This window comes from Antennarius striatus, chromosome 4, assembly GCF_040054535.1.
Source record: "Antennarius striatus isolate MH-2024 chromosome 4, ASM4005453v1, whole genome shotgun sequence".
In the NCBI taxonomy this organism is placed as follows: Eukaryota; Metazoa; Chordata; class Actinopteri; order Lophiiformes; family Antennariidae; genus Antennarius; species Antennarius striatus.
In genome coordinates this window covers 18,135,851-18,159,575 of record NC_090779.1, presented here as the reverse complement: position 1 = coordinate 18,159,575, position 23,725 = coordinate 18,135,851, and the positions used below count along the sequence as shown (strand labels likewise).

General features: G+C 41.7%; 1 protein-coding gene across 3 annotated transcripts; it reads right to left on the bottom strand.

Annotated features, from left to right (window-relative positions):
- Nucleotides 1–922: 922 nt before the first annotated feature.
- bicd1a (bicaudal D homolog 1a) lies at nucleotides 923–22,745 on the bottom strand. 3 transcript variants are annotated; one of them, XM_068312905.1, is made up of 10 exons: nucleotides 22,472–22,745; nucleotides 10,198–10,410; nucleotides 7,591–7,743; nucleotides 6,961–7,458; nucleotides 5,180–5,572; nucleotides 4,326–5,087; nucleotides 4,052–4,203; nucleotides 3,708–3,918; nucleotides 1,748–1,823; nucleotides 923–1,050 (listed from the first exon to the last, which is right to left on the bottom strand). In XM_068312905.1, the coding sequence occupies exons 1-9, from the start codon at nucleotides 22,685–22,687 to the stop codon at nucleotides 1,776–1,778; spliced, it is 2,646 nt and encodes an 881-aa protein (XP_068169006.1). In that variant the 5' UTR covers nucleotides 22,688–22,745; the 3' UTR covers nucleotides 923–1,050; nucleotides 1,748–1,775. The 3 variants fall into 3 exon arrangements, with proteins under 3 accessions (XP_068169006.1, XP_068169007.1, XP_068169008.1); XM_068312906.1 differs by having other exon boundaries at nucleotides 4,326–5,084; XM_068312907.1 differs by lacking the exon at nucleotides 1,748–1,823 and having other exon boundaries at nucleotides 939–1,050.
- Between the last annotated feature and the right edge of the window lie 980 nt (nucleotides 22,746–23,725).

Below are 23,725 nucleotides of genomic sequence, written 5' to 3'. Positions count from 1 at the left end.
CTTTATAGTATAAGCACAAATTTGATGGCAGGCAAACATTTGGGAGAAGCCGCTGCACTAATTTAAAAAAAAGTTTTGAAATCAAAAGGCAAAAACGTAGGCCCTGATCTCAAACACCCCAGTCTCTCATCTATCCCCGTCTCTGACGAGATACATAACTAGCACAACCATGTCTCTAGAGTCTGCTGTAAAAAAGAAATAAAAACAATAAGAGGTATAAAAAGTTTTTTACACACGATTGGCAAATAAAAATCTTTTTTTTAAATATATAAAACAAACAAGCATCTCAGAATAGTGATCATAATAAGGTAGTTGCATTCACCCAACACCACCTCAAGAAATACTTTTCTTGTTCTCAGTGTAGTCCTATGTAATAACTGAATACAGATTTGTATTATACAGACATTTTAAATGTCATATAGTATGGTTAGGTGCATTTTAAACCTGCTTACTCAGCCAGAAAGAACTTGTGACTCCAAAGTAGTTTTGGTTTTAGTCGTCTTCACCCCGACGCCAAAACACCTCACCAAAGGAATAAAAAGACACACGCAGGAACAACATTCAAGTAATAAATATCTCAGGAGCTTGTCACAAATCAATAGATAAATAAACAATCAAAAGCGTGAATACTTTTTTTAAATTAAATACTAATACAAATAAATGAAACGATTCCTGTCACTCAGTTCAGTCCTTTCTGGGACAGGATGGAATTCCAGAGAAGAAGAGTGCCTCTTTCTTCTTCTACAAGGTAACCAGCAGGCCTGCTAAAGAGGGGGTGTGGTAGGGGAGTGTTGTTTATGAAGGGTTACAGACTTTCAGTAAGCACCGGGTTGAACTTCTAGATTAGAGGAAGTTCATCTGGAGCGAACCCCTATCTAAGGAGTCTCTGTATTTGCTCTCCTTCCATACTGAGGCCAGGGCCTGGGGCCTGGGTTAGGTGTCGGGCGTTGGGGTTGCTGGGCCAGACAGTTTTGAGGTTTGCAAGAGGAGAGAAGGCTGTTACTGGAGTGGACAGGGTGGTGTTCCTTGAAGTCGGGCAAAAAATTAAGACTGTAAAAAAAAATGCAGAAAGAAGGGAGAATGGCATCAGTATCAGGAAGTAAAGACAATCTAAGAGCTGCAGAAGAGGTGACAACAAACCAACAACAAAAAGCGCAAAATGTGGCGACAGAAAAATAATCTGGCATTGATTTATTTTAAATGTGTGATTAGAACAAAACAGGGTTGGGGAGGGTGATCATCAAAACGCTCATGGAAAGGAACAACTGGAACATCTTGGCCTGGTGTAACTAATGGCAATACATTTTAGAGTTACTAACTAACCTGTATGACTTAATGCTACATTTTCATCATCGCTGCTGGGGATTTTCTGATTTTTCTGATATAGCAAATAAAAATGTCTGCCATGACGAGAGAATCCAAAGTTGGTCTTGGAATTTGAAACTCGATTTAAGTTTTTCCTAAAATAAATTTACAACTAAAACTGTCCAATTAATAAAACAGGCCAAACTGTACATGCAAATCAAAAAGAAACCTCTTTTACTCAAGGAGAGATGTTTAGCAGAACAAAATAAAGGTCTCAGCCACACTGTTCATATCTAATGAATGAGATTCAAGAGCATGCAGGACCATTTATCACTTATTGATGCAAATGTGCAACTATAACTACCACTACACTAATGAGAGTGGACAGACTGATAGACAGATTTTTATGAGCCTACATCTTGCAGGTTCTCCTGGTTTTTACCTGCGAGCTAGGGAAGCTCTCCCTCGCCTTAGTTGTGGGGAGACTGACGGTACTGAGGTAGCAGGCTGCTGACAATCTACAAGAAACTGATAAATTAGACAGATATACAGGGTGGTGACACTCGGGGTTAGACAGTAGGACAGACAACACATGGATGGAAAGATAGGGGATGGCTTCATCAGAGACAATGTGATCATCATTGCTTCCCATGTTATGAGCACCGACTTCAAGAGTCATGTCACAATAACACAGGGCAGGTTATTATTTTTGCATAACTTCATTTTTCGTTCAATACTGTGTCTCTCGGGTGAGACATGCACTTTTTATCCTCAGGAAATCAGTTTCACAATGCAGATGAATAGGAGAGTTTAGAAGGAGAAATTTAGGGACAAGCGAGGAAGAAGAGAAAATATTTGGCTTTAAGTAAATGTATCAATATTTGCATAATAATATCTGAAGGTGAATGTTTTTAATATCCTAAATCAGTCTCATCTAATGACAGGAACAGGATAATAGTTGACGTTGGAGGTGGGAAAACACAAAGCACCTTGACACTATATACACAAAAACACACACTTCCAAAATTCAGTATTATACTGATTTTAAGCATGCAAAAAGAGCAAGACAATTATAGTGAAGCTGACCCTGAACAATCCAAGTGAACACAATACCAGGTTCTGTTTACACTCGTCATTTACACGAGTTCAACTTAAAACCGAATCTTTATATGATGTTTTAATACTCTATCTAAGGTAGGATGGGAGATGGAGAGAGGTCAACGTTATTAGACAGGAGAAAGGAAACGTGATCTAACACTGCCACCCAGTGGAGGGAAAGGGGAACATCACGAGAAGGTCGTCTTGTCAGTTGTGGGATACAGTAAATGAACGTGATTCACTACACTACACACAATAAGCAGATGACCAGTCAAAGGAAGAATCAATGAGGTTTTAAGGATGATCTGGGTATGGATGCAGATTCTGGTTTACTTTCTCCTGCATAGAGATAAGGTCTTTTTTTGGAATATTTATGCCATATCAATGGCTCGTGATTAATATTCTTGTTGTTTTCTTGTTCTAATGATAGTAACATTATATCCAGCATTTACCAGCAAAAATGACCTGCAGTTTATAAGATGGGGAAATCAGACACCATGGTGGCATCACATGCCCTGGGTGCAACGATACAACCGCTATTGATCTCACAATAAGAAAAATGGAATAACTGTATATTTGTGCACAGTCACAAATGCATCCATTAATTCTTTTAGAGGTCTTAATGCTGACAAAAATGAACTTTTTATCTAATTATCTATCCATTTCTGTCTATAATCTTACAAGGGTTCTTATATCAGACTGGTTGTTTGTGCAGCAACAAAGAAATGTTACCACTGTAATAGATGCATTATATCATTATAAGAATATTAAAATTTAGAAAGCTGTTTTTTCAAAATGTCATCAAAATTTTATGTTCATATATATATAGCTGCTTCGCATGTGAATAAACCTACACAGGATTTAGGGATGTGTTTCATTGCTCAGTTATTCTGTGTTTAATTTTCAAAATTGAATTTTCAGACATGCAACAAAAATTACTAAAAATAATAATAATTTATTTAAATAATTTACAACTTGAAATCATTAAAAAAAATAGTCTAGAAAAACAATATTCTAGTAATAACTTTGACGCACCGTGGATGGTAATTCTTAGAATTGGCCACAGGGAGGTCCTCTCAGTCACTATAACCTGAGGCAGTGACTGCGTCCAATTTTGTTTTTGCTTAGCTTTCACTTTGCAACACTTTTTACTGGCCAGGTCACATTTTGTTAGAAGCAATTTAGATTCTGGTATTAAAGCATTCAAAGAAAATATCCAATATTCACTCAACCTAGTGGTAAAGGAGGAATCCCTGAAGTCCGTTAGGGCAAGAAGAAGCTGTGAGGCTGCCTGTGTGACTTACTTTGGGCGGGCTGCTTTTTATCTTGGGCACTTTGGCGCTCCGGCCACGGTGGGTCTGCTCTTGATCGAATTCCAGATCCTCTAACCGTTGAGTCAAAGCCAGCTTCTGCTGGATGGCCATACGGAGGAGGGAGTTCAGAGTCTTCTTCTCGTCCTCTGCTGCTGCCAGCTGCCTCTGCATCTCGTCCAGCTGGGTAACATACTCATCACATCTACAGTGACATTGACAAGACAGAAGGAAGAAACACAAAAACTGTTGAGTTCTTTCATACAAATTTCTGACGTAATAATTACACTTTTGCCTTTTTTTTTAAATGTCTGTTGGGCTTATATTTCTCCTCTCACCTCGTAGCAAACATGGCCCTGAGAGATGAGAATGTGGCGGCGTCTTCCTTCAGAGCCTTCAGTTCATTCCTCAGCTTCATCATGGTCTCCGTCACCATGGCCTTTTCATTCTCGTACTTGCTCTTCAAGTTTGCCAGAGCAATCTCCGCTGTCTGTAATGTTGATGATTGAACATATTTTATTATGGCACAAATGCATCCTTCTGGACTGTAATTTCGACAGATTTGTAACAAAATCATTTTTTTAGTTGATTGGGACAGAACGTGTGCTTTACCTGCTTGTTGGCTTTCAGCACCAGCCTTAGTGTGGCTATCTGCTCTCTCTTGGTGCTGAGTAAGGACTTCAGCTTCAGGATCTCCTCCATGCATAACTCCTTGTCCTTGTCAAGCATGGGAGCCAGCTCCCTGGCGGCAGCCCTCTGCTTGGATAGCTGCAGCGACCGATCCACAGCCCTCTGGAGGTGTTTGATCTGGTCTCTGATGATGGCGTTCAGATTGTAGATGTTCATGGGCTCCTTCCGTAGGTCCCCGCCCACCTCTGCGGGCAGGGGAGACGGACAGGGAGAGACATTGACGACCGGGGAACCGGTGGAGTGGCGAGAAGGGCTGCTATGGCAGGATGGAGAGTCCCCTGAGTTGGCTGTCGTCTCATTGTGACGGCTGTCTTTGGATGGGGAGTCCGTGGGACAGCGTGAGGACTCAGACGAGCAGGAGGCGGACACCGCGGCCAGACGCCGTGCCAGGCGAGGTGAGAGCAAAACCCGATGGTCATCCGAGCCTTTCAGGCTGCCGCCGCGAGTGCTGCGGCTCTGGCGGTAGTAGTCCAGCATGACGCGGTTGGGAGTCTCGTTGTTGCACAGACAGACGTGGTGGTAAAGCTGCGCCAGTTCCTCGCTGAAGGTGACCAGCTCATCCTGGGCGACATTCAGCATACCCTGACTCTCCGTGGCGGTGCTCGCCGCTGCTCGTAGTTCCGCCTCCAGGCTCGCCACCCTCTCCCGGCTCTCACGATAGCTACGCTCCAAATGCGTTACCTGCTTGAGAAACAAAGCAAAGATGTAATATCACAGGATGCAAAACAGAAATGTGTGCAGGAATGAAAACGAACGTACATGCAAACATGTCAAACCTGTTCATTCAGTGTTTGGACACTATCGTCGCTGTGGCCATCCCCCTGCCCCTCCACAGCCTGGTTGTACTTCTCCTTCAGGGCCTTGAGCTCCGCCTTCAGGTCGATCACCTCTGTCACGGCGACCTTGTACTTACACTCCAGGATCTCGAACCCTTTGCTGTCCAGATCATGGCGACCGCCGGTTGGGGAAGATGATGAGCTGCCGTCAGGTTTCTCGCTCTGCTGCGGGTCGTCGAGCTCTTTGTCTCCGTTCAGACATTTCATGGCGTTGACGTGCTCCGTGAGGCGGTGGACCTTCTCGTTCTGCTCGCTCAAGGCGCCCTGCGTGTGCTGCAACTGGGTCTGAGACTCCTGCAGGTTCATGAGCAGCACCGTCTTCTCACGCTCCACCTGTGGAACAGAGGGATAGGACTTTAAACGAGAAGAAGCTTTTAACTTTTATCTCTTTACGTGTTTCAATTTGTTTTTATATGATTTCTGGCACTGGTGCTTTCTGCTAGTACATGAACAGATGAGGCTTCTGACTTTCAAGTATTGACGACCAACTTAGACAAACACAAATTGACCGATGTCAAACATTTACCCACAGTAAAATTTGAATAGCAGCAATCTTCAGAGGCCACAGAGGACACCTAACAGAACTCAGTTAGGCAAAAAAAAATCAGTACAGTGTGCACTCATTGAATGGATCATTGCCAATAGAGATAAAAACAATATATCCTACAGTCATCATTATTTGGCAGGAAGTCAACAAACACAAGTCATCAAGAATGAATCATATCAACTGACCTTTATTTCACACTGTGCAAAGGTCTACAATCAACAAGGTACAAACTGATGTGTATAGAGCTGCTGGCAAAAACAACTGGAACTGAATTTATATTTTTAATCAGTTGTTTCCAGATCAGTCTTCTACTAAAGGGATTGCATAAAAATGAACAATAACTGATGCCCACCTAGAAAAAAAAAATTGATTCTAATTGAGTCTAATTCTGTTTATGCCGAAAAACACGCTGCTAATGTTGCAGACGCTAATCTATTTTTCTATTCCCTGGAGGAGCTTAGCTACAGCAAAAAAAAATGTGCAGTAATTATTTAACTAGATTTTAGCATGAATATAATCCTTATGTGATTTCTATCTCAACATTCTGGAAGCCTTCCTCCCTGTATGGATGCCTGCTGTGTGCACAGGAGCTGTAAGAGAAAAGAGACTCTCCTTTTCATCAACATCTGCTCCCTAAAAATGTTTGTGTCTGGGTTCCCTACAGACCGTCTCTCCTGCTGGTCTCTCTCTGCTATCATCTGGCATCATCTCTTCCACAAACTATACATGAAAGCAAATATTCCACTCAAGTTGTCAACACAGTCAGTTTGTAAGGGCTCTGTAGAGAGGTGTCAGGGCGGGGCAGTGATTATTGGCTCACAGGGGGGCTTGAAATGTACATGGTCTTCTTTTTCTCTTGTTCCCAAACTGTCACTGTATTTCTTTGAAATTAACAATGGCAAACTGTGGCCGGGGCGATGTTCATCAGGCATCTGATTCTCTGTCTCACTTGTTTCATCAATCTATTTATTTTGATGTTAACGTTGGAATGCAAAAAACTTCCTGAACTGGTGCCGACAGTGACCTTTAAAGGGCTATAAAATACAAATGTGAAACCACTGAACAAAGAATGCTTTCCAAAGTGCTTTCCAGCTGACAACTAATAATTTCTCTCAGGGAAATTATGGGTGATCTGATTTACCGTGGGATTTACTGACCCTGCTTCCTGACCCACCTGCAGCAGCTGCTGTTTGAGCTTCTGAATCTCCGACAAGTTGAGCTCACTGAACAGATCCGGCACGGGGTGCAGGCCTTCTCCTTTGCGACCTGGTCGGTATTCCCCGTTCATCTTCGTCAGACCGGCGCTCGTGTGTACGTGGCCATTGCATCGGTTGCTGTCTTCGTGGTTGCTGTTGGCAGCGGGGACGGTGCTGCCGTTGCTGCCGTTGGTTCCGTTGGTGTCCTCGGGGAACTTGAGGCCCTCAACGCCAGTGACAGTGAGCGCCAGGTGGGCCCCTGCTCCGTAGACGCTGTCGCTCAGGCTGATGTGGTGGGCCAGTTCCTTCCTCAGGTTATTCTTTTGCTCACGCTCACTTTTAAGAGCATCCAGAGCTTCCTCCAGCTGACCCTCAGAGATGTCCTTGAGGCGTAAGGCGTCTTCCAGCTGGCTGTTGAGGAGAACCGTCTCTTCCTCTAGAACTTTGATTTCATGTTTCAGTCCCTCATACTCCACCTGTGTCGAAGGAGAGAGATCAGACGGGGACAGAACTTTTATTATCTGACTGAGGGATGTGTAACTGAAATACTGCACTGTAATAACATTATTAATCTACTACAGCACTACTATGAAGGTCTTCATGCTGACCTGGCTCTGCTTGAGCGTAGACACCAGTTTCTGCAGAGTGATGTTCTCCTCTTCCAGCTCGGTGTAATCCTGAAGCAGCCTGGTTTCTCTGAACTTATACTCCTTGATCTCCTCCCTCATCCTGCTCCTCTGTAGCTCCAGCCTCTCGTTACTCTGGAGCAAAGAAGGAGGAGATGAGAAAGAAGGGACAGAATTGAAATTCTGTTCCTCACTTACATCTATGCCAAGTTTAAAGCCCCCCCCCCCCCATCATCTTATGATGAAACCATGTCTGTGGTCTCATAATGTTGACTGACAGAAGATTACTCCTGCATACTAAAACGTCCACTGTCTCATCCCCCTCATACTGCACACACTTCTCTTCTCCAGCAAAATGAAAATGAAGTTGATCAAATAATATCATTTATTTTGAGTTTATAAGAACAGAACTTTGTCTCCCAGACAGATCATTCTTCCAGGTTACCTGCTGGGCACAGACAGAAACACAGGCAGATGTCATATCAGATAAAGCCACTATATAAGTAATAGTCCTATCACAAAAACCCTCAATCTGATTAAATTAGGGGGCAGCATTAAAAATATCCTGAGATCACAGCAAAATCATTCATGCTCACAAAACTATGTATTGGAATAGAAGCAGAATGGGGATGAGGTTCTCCTGTTTGAGCGCAGACGTGACTAAATATGTACAGAACATTTAAAGTGCTACTGGGCTGAAGCGTTATTTTTTACTGACATTATGTAAAAGTCTTTGTGTGCATGTGTGCTTCTCAGAACTGCCTGCAGCTCTCCTGCAGCTTTCTGGGCACATGGCAGAAGTGCTGACCTAGTGATAGTGTCAGGAGTTGGTGAGTGGGAAGGAAGATACAGAATACATACCGTACTGCATTGTTAGTACTTTAAACCAATGAGGAACCTCTGTGTGCATGTGTGTGTGCGCGTGCGTGTGTGTGTCCAGGAATGGAGGAATGTCACTTAGAAATGGCAACTGGACTGAAAGTAAAGGCCACAATGATACCCTGACCCTTTTGATTTAAACATCAGTCGACAGCAGCTACTATGATCCTGAAGCGAAAGAAGAGAACATCGAAGGCTTCTACCGCTGCTCTAAACATTCTTGATGAAGAAAACAATGCAGAACAAATCACATAAACATAATAAATCCTACTGAATTCTGCTTTACTAACTGCGTCGCTCTGTAAATTCACGTCGTCCGATTACATGTTCATGTCAATACAGGGAATTACACTAAGCTGGGCATGAACTGCACCGCATTAAGAGCCAATTATCATTCAACAGGGCTCCATAGAGAAGTGGCTCATCAGGGGCTACAGCGGCTGGGGTCGGGGGCAGTACGACTGACCCACTTTGCCGGCGGCGATCCCGCCCTGGGGCACGGCTGGGTGAGTCACCCCTCGACCTGCAGTTCAGGGAACAGACTGTGACTGTGACAGCTTCACTGGATTCACCATGCCATCCTGTGTTCATTCATAAAGAACACCGCTGCTGTGGCAAAGAGGAAGAGATGCAAAAAAAACCCCAAAACACAATGGTGGATAAATAAAGACTGGGAATTATGGTCTGTTTGTTCTTCTCAGTGCATCTGTGTATGTCTTAAAATGATCTTCTTACAGAACTTAGAGGAAAATTCTGCTTAAATGAGACCTGTGACAAAAGAAGCTGCTACTCATGATGAGAAAGGTGACTCTTGTACATGTTAGAGTTTTAGGTATGCTGATGAGGCTAAAGCCACTTAATGAACACATCATCAAAGAGCAGTCATCATGATGCAAATGAGTGACAGGCCTGTACATGAACAAGGACAGCTCGTCATGAATATATTTTAAATTCTGCTGAAAAAACAAAAATAGGGATGATGATAAAAATGCTCCATAAAGTGGATTATCTTGTCTTAGTGAATATTACCCATGTAATATGTGACGTGCATCTGACATGCTCAGAAAGTAATACATGCAGACTCAGCCTCACGACACTCCCTGATGAATATAGATAGAGAATATAGTGAGTGTGTGTCCTGTGGGTGTAGGGCTGGCTCACACTTGTGCCGAGCTCAGGACATTTCACTTATTCCCCAGCTTAGCACCGGATTTGCCCCCCACAATGAAGGTCGTGGCTGCAGTGTCTGACCCTCACTTGAACTGCTGCCCTGCCTGACACAGTGGCCACAGACATCTATGAATGCACGAATGCTTTGCATGTACGCAGGGGTCACCATGACCTTTGTCATTTAACAGTGTTCTAATGTAGGTCAGAGTAAAATAAATACGACTGTGGGTAACAGCCGGCTACAATAATGAGATCATCAATTTGACAGTACACCACAAAGTCAATACAGTATACAGTTATTAATAATTCAGAATAATATACTGTACCATCTAAATGTTATGTTGACCTAGATTTCAGTATCCACATTGCATTTTGTTTCCTTGTTTTGTCACAAAAGTGAAGAAAAACTGGATATGTTTAATACAACTGAAATGAGCGCATGAGATCCGGACTCAGATGAAGTGATCTTTGACTACTCTTCAACGTACAGGTACATTCTTTCATTGATCGTGTAGCCTGAAGGAATAAACACACGCTCACCTCTCGCAGCTCCTGCACGACCGCATTGAGCCTCTCGTTTTCAGCCTGGGCGTTGGACGCCACCGAACGGCTTAACGTCACCTCCGTCTGAAGCTCCAGCAGGCGGCCTACGTAGTAGGCCTCCTTACAGGCCGACTCCTGCAGCAACGTCTCCTCATTGGTCTCTCCATCTTCTGCCACTTTACGCTGGTTGGTGTAAGCTTGGCCGAACGCCTGGGGAAGAAGAAGAAGAAAGAAGAAAGGAGAGATGGTCAGCAATGCAAAGTAATAAACACTTGGAAATCCTTACATGTAGAGTAAATCTAAAGCATCTTCCACAGTGAAGTCACTAGGCGTAGTTCTACTCTATTTTTGAGCACCGACAGCATATTTTCGGGGCGTAGCCCTCTAGACGATACCTGATGCCCCTCTATGTGGGATGACGTGTGACTGTGATCAATACACACACTGTTCCTGCTTCCCTGAGCGCTGCTTTAGCGTGATAAAGGAGCCAAGGATTGATGGAGAAAATCAGAGCATACATCAAAAGCAAATCAGACATTCCACTGTAGACCTACAGTGACAAAGCGCAGCTGCAAGAAAAGACAAGTTAAATTTAATAACTGAGGTTAAATTAGAAACATATATTTTACATGGGTGTAATGTGGAGAATTTTTTACAAGGTTTCCAGAGATGTTTAATGACCTGCACTTCAAACATGGAGCAGCTGTCTGAGAGGTTTGATAAATATTAGAACTATCTTTACGTTTCTCAATCAGCGGAAAAATTCCTTTACGGCTCACAATCGCAAAAGGAACCTACTAAGAATGAACCCTGTATGGTTAATTAGGTCTTATTAACCCAGACCAGATCATACAGGAGTCATATATTATGGCCCTCAGGACTATTAGATTACAAATAATTATTCAAACCTGACATAATAACATTTTCTCTATTGAAGATGAATTTATCAGGTACCTGTATCCATCATTTGGAGGAGACGAACTCCAGCGTGCAGCTAGTGTTTCCTCCCAGTCATTTTTCACATTTCTATTTTCTCCTTGATTCATGAACATGGAGGTGAAGCGTGCAGCGTGCATTTAATATATTTAAGTTTCTCATTTCTTACATTCACAATATAATATATTAACAATATATAGAACAGTGGCAGAGACGAAACAGGCCGTCGTGATGCTTAGTCATACTGCAGAGATGTGTTTTCTATTGCAATTAAGTGATTGAGAAATAACTTTTTAATGAACGATGTAGTGCTTGTTACATTTCAACAACAGCGACAGCAGGCAGCTCAAGCTGTTCGAATAAATAACAAGGATACGAGGATACATACACAATCCTCCACGTATTTCAAACCAGGTAAGTAAAGCCCTAGTCATCCATGACTCATGATGGCTCTCGTAGACAAACCCTAACAAACCCTTTTGTTTCTCATGTGAATAACAACACAAATAGTAATCATCAGTCAGTAAACACACATTCAACTACAAACACTGTCCTCAAAAATTTGCTTTGTAAGTAGCAGAAATGTTCTCCTCTGTTGATGCCCTTGTTCACCGTGCCCTCTCTCTTTCTCTCGGGGGTTCAGGAGGGGGGTGGGGAATCACCACAGAGGGCCTCAGAAACAACATAGGTGATTAATTCTAAGCACAATGTGACTGAATGAGCTCCTATTGTTGCCTCAGATGAGAGGCTGTTGAAGTCAGATCAGACCTCACAGCATCAGAAAAATCTGGATCCACAGAATCCATGTCTAAAGGAGGAAGAGGCTGGGTGAGGGCTGGTGTTTATTCTTACTGACACTATGATACCTGAGTTTCTTTTTCCTTTTTTTTTTTTAAAAAAAAACAACAACAACTTAGATTTGGGAATATATGCAGAACTCACCAACACTACATCAAATTAACATTTAGGAGGGTCAGATCGCTGAAGGTCCAGATGATAAGTTGGAATCCACTCTCAGGTCTGTGGGCTAAACATAATTGGTTCTGCTGGTTAGCTTAGCCTAGCACAAAAACAGCTGACCTGGCTCAGTCTTGAATAAAACTCTACCACAGAACTTTGAAAAAAAAAAAAGTAGTTAATGCAGCCTTCTGACAGCTCTATGGAAATAAATCATTCAGTATTTAGCAGGGATGAATCCCACTTGAACACACAGACAGGTGATGTTGCGCTGGTTGCAGGAAATTTCTCAGCAACAACTCTGTCTCCTCATGGCGTCATAGCAACCCTCCTCAATGAGCTGCGCCATACTCTTCCATACTAGCTCTATCTGCCTGCTGCTTCCCTTCCAGGGAATCACACTGGGTGACTCTTATTGCTGCGGCTTAGCATTTATATGCAATGGTGCACAGCATGCTCTTGACCTGATGATGCTGTTGCACCATCGATGCTGGTGGGTGGACTAAAAATAAACACTGTGACAGCTCTTTGTTTTTAGGCTAATGACACGAATGACAATGACAACACTGCCTATCTTATTATTACTGATGTGATTTGCATTCGCCCGGTACCTGCGTCCTAATTGTAAATCATGGCACGTTTATTCCAGGCGGAGTAACCAGTGAAAAGCTTTGTGAGAGATTAGTTTAAGACGTTTCCTGGTGATAATAATATGGATTCCCTGATTGGCTGCCTGCTCAGTTTTGTGGGTTGAAAAAACAAAAAAAAACACAAAAAAACAACCTCTAACCCATTCAACCTTGAGGCTCCTCGGCCTTCTGTTGCGCTGTGCATCAAGTCCACACAAAAGAGAGAGGGCCCCTCCAAAGAAACTCATCCCTGGGGCCATAGCAAGAGGGCCAGACAGAGGGAGCAAACCCACCGCTTCACTAGTGTGAGGAGAGGAGTGTGTGCATCCCCGCCCTCCTGCTGCTGATCCTAATGAGGAGTCAGGGGACGACCTGTGGGTTTGGGATCACGTGTGTTGGTGTGTTTACAGCAGGAGTCTGTTTTTAAACTGAATAATGAAATGAATCTCCACCAGACGTTCATGGGCTACAGGATAAACACACAAACCTCAGCAGGAATAAAAAAAATGTATATACATATATACGTATAAATTAAATATATATTTAAAAAATCATTACCGTATTTTTCTGAATGACTGTGGAGCCAGAAATGAAAGGCAGATGCCTGATAAGTTGGGGAGAAAAGAAAACGGGGTTGGGTTGTCATGTTATACACAGACACACACACACTCACACACACGCTCAGCAGCAGTGGCTAGCGTGGGTCATCCAATGAACCAAGATCGGCGGTTCGATTCCTGCTCCTGCCCAAAAAACACCCGGAGTGTGAGCTGACAGTGGGAGGTGTCAGTTTGTACAGGACCTGTACAAACACATATATGCATGATTCATTCAACTAACTGGAGTGTACCATTAATTTCCTCTCGGGGATTAAAATCAGTATATAAAATTAAAAGATGAAATTACGAAATAGGAAAAAACAGCCAATTGTATCAGGGACTTCAGGACCATGGAGAGAGCAAGATAGATAGATAGAGAGAGAGAGAGAGAGAGAGAGAGAGAGAGAGAGAGAGAGAGAGAGAGAGAGAGAGAGAGAGAGAGAGAGATAGAGATAGAGATAGAGAGAGAGATAGAGAGAGAGAGATACTGACTCCTCACAGTCTTTTTTTAGATCCTTCCTGATTACTAAAACGCTTTCCATAAAGTCCACACCTCTTGTTTGTGATGCAGACTTCCTGTAACAGTTGTTTATTTCCAGGAAAATGTTGACAAGCCGCGATGAAAACACAATTTCCCCTTCAGTTTCTGAAATGGGCATCACTTTCATGTTGGGTTAGGTTTACTGGAACACCCAATCAGAGTGTTAAAAATGTTTTCTTTTAGTGAATTAATGTCCTAAAGAAACTCCGACGCACTGAGCAGCCACACCCACGATGAGCCACTAAAAAAGGTTTATGAGAAATGTGACGCTGGCACGCTTTACCCTCTAACAAGGACAATAAACGTCCTCATGTAAACGGGGGAAAAGTGCCACGTCAAGAGATCTGCCCTATATAAAAACACACAAGCACATTTTCACATGTGAGTGGAAGCTGGGTAATTACAAAAGTGGAGGTCAGCCCTGCTACCTATTATTCACATTTACAACTGACGATGAGGTATTAGAAAATTAAAAATAAAACACTCTTCATGCGTACAAAATGTACCGTTGTGTCCTTTGTTCAACTTAATGTTTTAAACCCTGATTAAAATTGACGTGTGTGTTTAAGGCACGAGTCATTTTAGAAAATAAGACATTTATTTGTGCTTGAATTAAACACACACACACGCACGCACGCACGCACGCACACACACACACACACACACACATTCCTACATGCACTTAGCTGGTATTCATCCCTGACTCCAGCCATTCATTTGCACAGGGAACAAGCGCCATCAGGCCGGAAGGGAAAAAATGAAAAGCAAGAGTGAGAAGGATGAGACAAAGCTTCACTGCAGAGCATCTTCTGACTATACAGACTAGAAAGATATAGGGTTGGATAGTTCTAACTTTATATTTTGGATTTAACAGATCTTTTATAGCCAATGAAATGTCAATCGCAATTTCCTAAAGCTTTTGTTGACATATTTCCATGCCTTTTTTTGTCTCATGAGCATTTTAAGGCTCAAAGACATTTTTATCTACTCTGTTATGTTTAATGTGCGTCCTAGATAAATCCTCACCCTCAGGGAGTGATTCATGGAGGAGGTAACAGGAGCCATTAACACTGACCTGCTCAAACAAACAGGCCTGATCATATTCCTTAGTCTAGATTAAGAGTGGAAATAACCACATTCACAATTTCACTCTCACTAATCTTAAATCTTGCCTGATCTCTTGAAGGCAGAATGTTTTCACATGAATGTTTTCATCCTTTCTTGTCCAGGATCCATAAAGTGGTTTTGCCCTCTATACCATTTTCATTACGATCTTTAACTAAGTACTAAGTCTCCTCAGTCATTGGATGGTTCAGAGAATTGCCAGGGGTGAAGTTAAAGTGGAGTGCTAATGTGGGGAGTGTGCAGATCGACCCAGTCTGCCTCTGTGCCATATCTCTGCCTCTTCCTTATGGTCTCTCATCCCTTCGTCTTTCTAATGGGACAAAGGATCGAAGATAAAAGGGAACACACACCTCTGCTGAGCTAGCCCAGTTTCCACATTATGCCATTGTAAAAAATGCAACAATCCCATGACAGCTTCACCCTAATAAAATGACTCCACCGTGAAGGAATCCTACCAGTGGCATCCATTAAAAGCACTTCAATCAGAATCAGATTCCTTTATTAATTCCCACGGTCTTTTTGTTAGAGTTGCTCCGTTGCAAAACATAAGTTAAATTAAAACCAAGACTAGTGAATACAGAATTAAGAAAAAAGAGGAAAGGAGATTAGAAATAAATGGAATAAGGGATAGAATCTAATGTCTTATTCCTCAGGCTATGCCTAACCTCTCCAAAAACTGGGAAACACAGTACCTTTTTGGCAAGGGTTGGAAAGAAACCATCTGGACGAGTGTGCAGAGATTAGTGAGGACATTATTGAGAAATAAAAATAAGGAGGTGTTCAAAAGCTCACAGGCTGATCGGTATTCTGTCTTTGTGCCAGGAGACACATTCAGAGAGGCAGCCAGACTCTCACAGAGAGAGAGAGAGAGAAAGAAAGATTCAACTGATTTAAAGCGATTGCCTCCTCTCTCTGTCTGTAGTGGCTCCCTCTTTATAAAGGGACCTCAGACAAACCAGATAACAACAATGGAAGGTCTACTCATACACACCAACTCTCCTGGTAATAGCAAACAAGGGCCTTTGGGGACATCTGGGGACTTTGTGCAGCCACACCCACCGACCTGTGGGATTCCTTGCGCTGCACAGGTGAAGTCAAGAGCAATATTTAATCCAGCACATGTTCAAGATGTTATTGTATGGTAGCATGATAATATTTGCTAATTTGTGCAAAACACAAAGAACAGAGAGAATTGTTGGGAATTTTTGTTTTTTGTACATTTTTGCAGTTTATCCTCAGGGGTAATTCATCCCTGGTGGTGCAAAAGGTGAGACTGCATTATGGTTACACATAAGTCCATGGAAGTTGGGCTGTATATTTCACTTTGATAAATAAAAGCAAGGATACTACTGACACTGCAAGAAAAAGCATTAAAAATTATTATTATTAGTGTTCACCCTCTGGTGAGCATGAGTGTCTGTATGATATTTCATAACAGTTAATCATCTTGGAGGATGAGTTCAAGTGATTTTACATGTGTTTAATCCAAAACATTCCCTGAAAGGACTTCCGTGATGGAGACCATCTGACCCAGATTTTTGTGTATGTGCCCTATGATGATGAGTGATATGTAGAGAATATAGAAGATCATGCTTGTAGTAACTCTGAATCATTTCGGAATATAATGGCCCAAGCCTCCTCTTCTGCCAGCATGTGGGGATGATAAGACTTGAGTTGACACTAAATTACTTCGTCTAGACACAATGGAAAGAGATAAACATAAGTAGTTGTCGTTGCTTTGAGATGAGAGCCTTTCACAATAGCAATAAAAAAGGGAATAAATGCTACAAGTACAATTCTTAGTCACACAATGAAGACCACTGAGTTGCAAAAAATGTTTTCCAGAGAGGACAAGCTGCTTTTTGCAGTTTGCAGCACACATAGCTTCAGCTGACCACTAATCAATACAGCAGCCTGCATGCAGGGTCCCATTCCCTCTTCATCTTACAAGGGCTGGATTTCACTGCACCAAAAATGATCTTTGGGGTGAAAATATGCATGGCTGGATAAGGTGCTCACATTCAGCCCATCTGAGGATCATTAGATGAGAGATACTGAGGTAAAAGACAAAAACAAGGGTCAGGTTTAAATAATAGCAAAATCATTCAATCTTTTTTTAGGAGCTGTTTCTAAATCTTTCGATGTGGTCAAGTTTTCATTTTCTCTATTGTTTCCCTCCATCACACCATAAAGTGAAATAACAAATGCAGACTCAGTAACACTTTATCCTCTCTGATCTCAATCACAACATCCACACCTGACCCCCACTCCAACACCGACTCTCCTGCATGCATTTAGATGAAGGACAGAAAACAAAGGGGGAAAGACCACATGCATGGAGGAAAAGGGTCCCTTCTGGTCCTGAAAAAAAAACCAAACATCCGTGCACCAAGTGGACAATACCAAACACCAGAGGACAAAAAACACTTCATCCCTGATCCTGTTGAAGGAGTCAAAGGTCAACAGTAGCAAACCTGTGGCAGAGAAATCCTTTCCTCCAAACAGTTAAACCAAGTGAACGATATGGGCGACTACACTTGAGATAACCTTGGTTAACTCTTAAAGGCTGCCTTTTTTTGAATCCATGTGCTGACAGAGCTTTGGACATGTCAATATTACGCAAGTGTCCTGATATGAAGAAATTCAATAGAATCTAATGGAAAAATAAATCATGCACTGATTTTTGCAACGCATATCATGCAGATATTGTCCCCCACACAGAATAGAAATCTATGCACAATTCTCATTTCACTCCATGGAGGGATCATAGTAGAGGATGGACTGGGGCAAGAGCCACAGGAGACCAAGAGGGGGATGGTGGGCTAATGGAACCGAAAGAAGGAACATCATCTCATGACATATTGATTCAAGCCCTCCATCCATGTTTACTGCCTTCTTTCAAAGCCCAGCTAATCTAGAAGAGGAGAAAACAGGAGAAGAAGGACGGGATAGGGAAACAAACTCCCTCCTCCCTCCTGAGGTGCAACAGATCTATAGCCATCACTGATTTATTTTGTTGTTAAATTGGAAGCCCTGACATACTAATATACTCTGGTTATGTGCTGCTATTTGTGATTTTGACAGGTCAACACCAGAAAAAGTATTATTATACCATACTTCGTCATATGAGACACACATTTATTATGATAATTATAGTTTATCTGATTTAATAGTTGCTATTTCTATAGATTTATGCTGTTTGAGAAGATCGATACCCACTCTCTTCACTACATTGGTTAGAAACTTTATCACAAAGGCCTGAATAAGCCAGACATTGATGTTAACTTTACACAAAAGAGATTAATTATTGTGTTTTGCACACACAGTAAATAAAATAGCATTTCTGCTATAAACAGAGTCATCTGAAGACAACACAATCTTCAGGGGCAAGTCTACAAGAGTCATTTGTTCTGTTGACCAACCTTCAGAGTCACTTTAAAAATCATTGTACTTCAACAAAAAAAATACACATCCAAAAGTCAAACTTCTTGCTTTCTTTGTAAAATTTTGGTGAAGCTGGTTTAAAGTTGGACGATGGAGGAATGGAAACACAGATGACTACATCCTCCATCACTTTTATGTTGAGGAATAAAAGCCACGTTTACTGTTGTTTTAAGTTCTACGTATGTGTGAAAAAGACTTTGCAGTGTAAAGGCCAGGGATAACTACACAGCTTCTAGAAACACAATCACAGGTTTGAGTCTGCAGACTTCCTGCAGACCCGATGAATCGTAACAGACGCTTTCTTTGAAATATTTCCAGTTGCCTTCAGTGAAAAGTCTGAATAAGATTTCTTTTGACATCTTTCTGTACCCAAGGCCTTGATACCAAAGCAAACCCAGGATTTGTATGTTCTCAACTTAACAGAAGTGTCAATTCATCTGCGGACTTCAAGAGAGCTAAAAAACAGGTTCTGACAGCCGTTGAAATAAATTTCACCCTCCTCATCAGACCAATGAGTTGTACAGATGTGAAAATGACATTTTACTTTATGTGGTATATTCAAGAAACAAACCTACAAATTAGTGATCACAGGGCAATTGAAAAAAAGAATTTAATTTAATAACAGAAATATGAAGATCGACATCTGACCACAGTGTGATGACAACATCATTGTGAGCCGTTCGAACACGCTGCTGTTCATAATCTGCCGTGCTGGCACCCTCTTCCTTTCGCCTCCTGCTGTGTCCTGTTGGAGGTTGATCTGCCCAGAGACAGCACTAACAAGCCCAAACCAGGGGGGTAATGGTGTCTCCGTCAGTGCTTAGGCAGCTATCCAGAGACATACAGTACATGCACACACTAGGAAAAAGAGAGCGATTGGGTCGGTAGGCGGATAGAAAGACGGGGAGAGAAGCTGAGCGGAGGAGCTGGCTCAAGGGAAAATGTAGTGAGGACAGGACACCAGAACACGCCCTGCTTTTTAGAGGCAAGACGCTCTCCTGGCATCCTATTTCTGCTTCAGCAAAGTGACACATAGACACATGGAGTATTTCTTTGAGAATATAGTACTAAATAAATAGAAATTAAAACATAAAATACATGGCCCTGATGAAGTAGAACTGTAGTAGTCATCAGCTGGGGAGCTCCCCATCACACACACACACACACACACACACACACACACACACACACACACACACACACACACACACACACACACACATAGACACACACACACATAGACAGAGAAATGGTTGGATTTCATTTTAGTGATAATGTAGGAGTTAAAGGAGATAAAGCTTATATTAAACATGGTCGTTTCCACATCCATCCATCCATCCATCCATCCATCCATCCATATTCATGTAAATAAGAAAATGGTACCTTTTACCTTTATATTTTATTATATGATTATTCTGAGGTGTGTAAAATAGTTCTTAAAAAAATTGGGATTGCTAGTTTATGGAAGTGCCTGATCGTGTCAGTTGAAACCTGAAACACAGAATTACAGCGTTGATAATAATTTAATTTAATTTACGCTGCTAAATTCCAGTAAAAACCTTAATTCCACGTGACGTTTTGGTCCCATTTTATAGTGCAGCCCTGCTGATGTGGAGTTAATGGTAAGTCTGACTCTTCCATTCAGTCTCATATTCATAAAGCTGTGAGACAGACAAACAGGCACCAAAAACATTTTTGGAAGTGAAAGCAATGCTATCTTCGGAAACTCTCTCTTTTGGATGAACAGACAGGCAGGTAGGATAATGGATGACAAATCGTGAAGGGGTTGCAGCTGTATCATTTAATCTGATATTTCTAGTGCTAATTAAATCAAATTAAAATCAAAACGGAGAATTAACAGACCAGGCAAAAAGATGCAGCACCTGGTATAGACTTTGCCTCGTGTTTCGTTCCTTCTAAAATCACATTTTTCATCATCTATTTGATTTTAAGTCTCCATTTTTATCCCTTTCCATTTCATCATCTTCTTCCATGTCATCCAATAATCCATGTGCATGGCATCAGTTGGACAGTTGCTGTGGTGCCGGCTCGATCATTCTGTCTCTTCAATTCAACTTCTTACTGTAATCTGCACAGAGATCATCACACTTTGAATGCAAGTCAAAACTAAATATAACTGAAGTCCAACAAAAGAAAGTTTGATTTACATATTATTAAATAAGGCCTGCACTTTGTGGGATGGAGTTAATTGTAGCAGAAAAACCTTTGAATGGATGATTTTTTTTTAAATGATCAAACATACCGTACTGTATTTCTATATAGAAAAAAGGAAATTAATTCAAATTTTATGACTAATTACAATTATTCATCAATCTGCATTTCAATATCCATGAAGCAAATGCAACATGATTTCTTTGGCTTGTAAATGTCAAATGTACTTTATTAAATGACCAATAACTTTAAAAATCTTTATAATTGAGAGCCTGGCATTTTTTGTTTTTGACAGCTTTAAATGATTAAATGATAAATTAACAAAAAAAAGTATTGATTTTCTACTGATCAACCAGCTGATTGTCATTGTTTCCATAATTTTAATGTCTTGTGGTTCTATCTTTTCTCCACTGTGAGTGCCTAGTTGTCTCCACCTTTGTCTCATCACCTGTCTGTATTTACGTTGTGCACTTCTTTGTCTTTTTGTCGTCTTTGACAGGTGTGATTTTCACTGTAAATTATGTCTGTGTGGGGTTTCCTTTTTGGATTGTTTTTTTTAATTCTGTCAATTGAAATGTTATTTTACCTTCAGAACCGTACAGGATTTTTTTATTACTGGTTGTGCCTGCTTATTGTGAGTTTCACAATAAGCAGGTCCAGTTTTGAACAACATAACAAACACTGATTGTAGCCTTTAGTTCTGCAGAGTTCTAAAATGTGACCGTCAGCTGTGTAGTCCTTCCAGCATCCACGTCTTGCTGTTATATACATGCATATAGTACTGACTAAATGTATGAACGTTGTTCGGATTGTGGCACACAACACTTTCCTCCACCATAAATCTTTGATACGTGGCCTTTTAAAGCTGTCAACTGCAAGACTTGTAAAGCATCAACAAATGAGACACAGCGCAAACTTCAGCTAAGGCAGTTCAATTTCCCAGTTATGTCACTGCATCTAAAATTACAATACCATGATAGTTTGAACCTTATTTAACTTTATAACCATGAAAATCTACCCCTAGAATATGATAGCACTTTGGCATCATTGTTAGTTTAAAGGCTGTTCAAGAAAAAACATCTTGCTAATGAAACTTTTGTAAATCCAAATCACTGAAACCTAATGATTCTTCCTCAAAGATTTCATTCAAGCCTTTCTGAGAGTAGTTTAAGTCTTGATTCACCTCCATGCACTTTACAAAGAACCTCACCTTGACATCTAAATCAATAGACAACAGTCACCACACAGACTGCAGCAGACAACTCTTCAAATTCAGTTAGAGGGTTGTGAGAAATTATTTAGTTACAGCAAAAAGTACTTAAAGAAATAAAAGACTGAACACTGAAACTATGCACAGCCATAGAACAATGTAACTTGAAGCTGCGGGGTGCTATTGTGTTCTTGCAGGATTGTGAGCTTGCAATATAAATGACCCGTGACGTCACCCGCACAGAAACATCACTTACTCATTTTTTAAAAAACAGTTTTAATTGATTTCAAAGACCTAAACATGCGCAACGCAGTGCCAAATTCACAATAGTTTCAATTAAATAAAATCTAAATAATGTAGTTTTAGACTGTTCTTCTTCACAACGCCCCCTGCTGGCCTGAACACCTCACTCTTCAATTACACCTGCAGGGTGCGTTTTAACGTGACAAATCATTGCACGCGTGGTTCGGACATCCTGCTGCAGCCGATCACACACACACACACACACACACACACACACAGACACACACACAGACACACACACACACACACACACACACACACACACACACACACACACACACACACACACACACACACACACACACACACACACACACACACACACCTGGACTACAGCCGAACCAGTTCCTCTTACCTCCTGTAATTGTTCCAACTCCTTCCTCAGAGTCTCCTGCTCGGTCTCCAGCTCCACATACTTCTGCTTCAGAGCCTGGTTCTCCTCCAGGACCACCAAGCCGCACTCCGCAGCCCTGATCTTCTCTCGGTTCGCCTCTGCCAGTTCCTGTGCGAGCCGCTCCAACTCGGAGCGGTACCGACCCACAGATTCCGCGTATTCTCCATCGGCGGCCATCGCCCCTCTCTATCTGCCCTCCACCCGCTGTGGAGAGGGCTACACAGGCGGAGGCTGAGAGATGTTGAATGTCCGCCGCCCCCCTCCCCACCCTCCCCACCTGCTCATGCAGTATCTGGAGATTCCGGCTAGAAACCTTGGATACCGACGGCCCCAGCCTTAGCAGGGATCCACAGACGACTACCAGCACCGGACCGGACCGGACCGACCACGACAGATGCTGTCGAGGCGTCTTGTCATGAGATACCAGGGAGCGTTACCTCCAGCTAAATACTCAGCAAAACATCATTTCTGCTTATTCATGGGTGCAATCACGCCACCTGTCGGCCGTCGGGATGCAAGGCGTCTGCTATGACCACATGGCGCGACTCAAAATCCTCAGTACAGTATAACCTCCTTCCCCCCTTTAATTTGTTTAAACGTGGAGGTTGTTCATGATTCAGGTAACGGAGTAGATTAAGAGCTTTTTTTTTTCCAGGCTTTGAACAATACAATGGAAATGCGTGTTTGTCAGGTGTAGATAAAAATAATAATATTGTTATAATGAATGGAATGGGTATCATTTATCAATAGCACATGAACTACTTAACAGGTTTATCATAAGCATAAATGGGGAGATCAAGGAGCTTTTTATTTTTTAAAGTGAAAGAACCCCAAGAAAGTCTGTTAAGATATTATGGTCTGTCTGTAAATATGACAGACCATGGTATCTTAAGGAGGAATCAGTCACTGACTGAAAAGTGTAATTTTGTGACTTGGAACTATATAAAGTTGACTATTGATCATGTTTGGTGTTTAGATTTACACATTTATCTTTAAATGATATTAAAGAATAGTTCAAGGGCTACAGTGCCGTGCGTGCGTGTGAGGGAGTCAGATCTTATGGAGTAAAATTGGCTTCATGTGTCAAAGAATGACTCATCACTATATTTTTGAAGAACAGTCTCTTAATGTAATTTAATTTGGTGTTTAGTGCATTTACTAAACAATAGTAAATGTGAGGGTTATTTATTTATTTACTCCTCACGATTGTGACAC

What these genes read in the sequence shown, in the direction of transcription:
- bicd1a (XM_068312905.1), bottom strand. Translation starts at nt 22,687, where the DNA reads ATGGCCGCCGATGGAGAATACGCGGAATCTGTGGGTCGGTACCGCTCC. An exon ending in TCAAACAGCAGCTGCTGCAG is followed by an intron (nt 5,573 to 6,960) that starts GTGGGTCAGGAA and finishes TCTGTTCCACAG; the next exon opens with GTGGAGCGTGAGAAGACGGT. An exon ending in TCCAAACACTGAATGAACAG is followed by an intron (nt 5,088 to 5,179) that starts GTTTGACATGTT and finishes TTGTTTCTCAAG; the next exon opens with CAGGTAACGCATTTGGAGCG.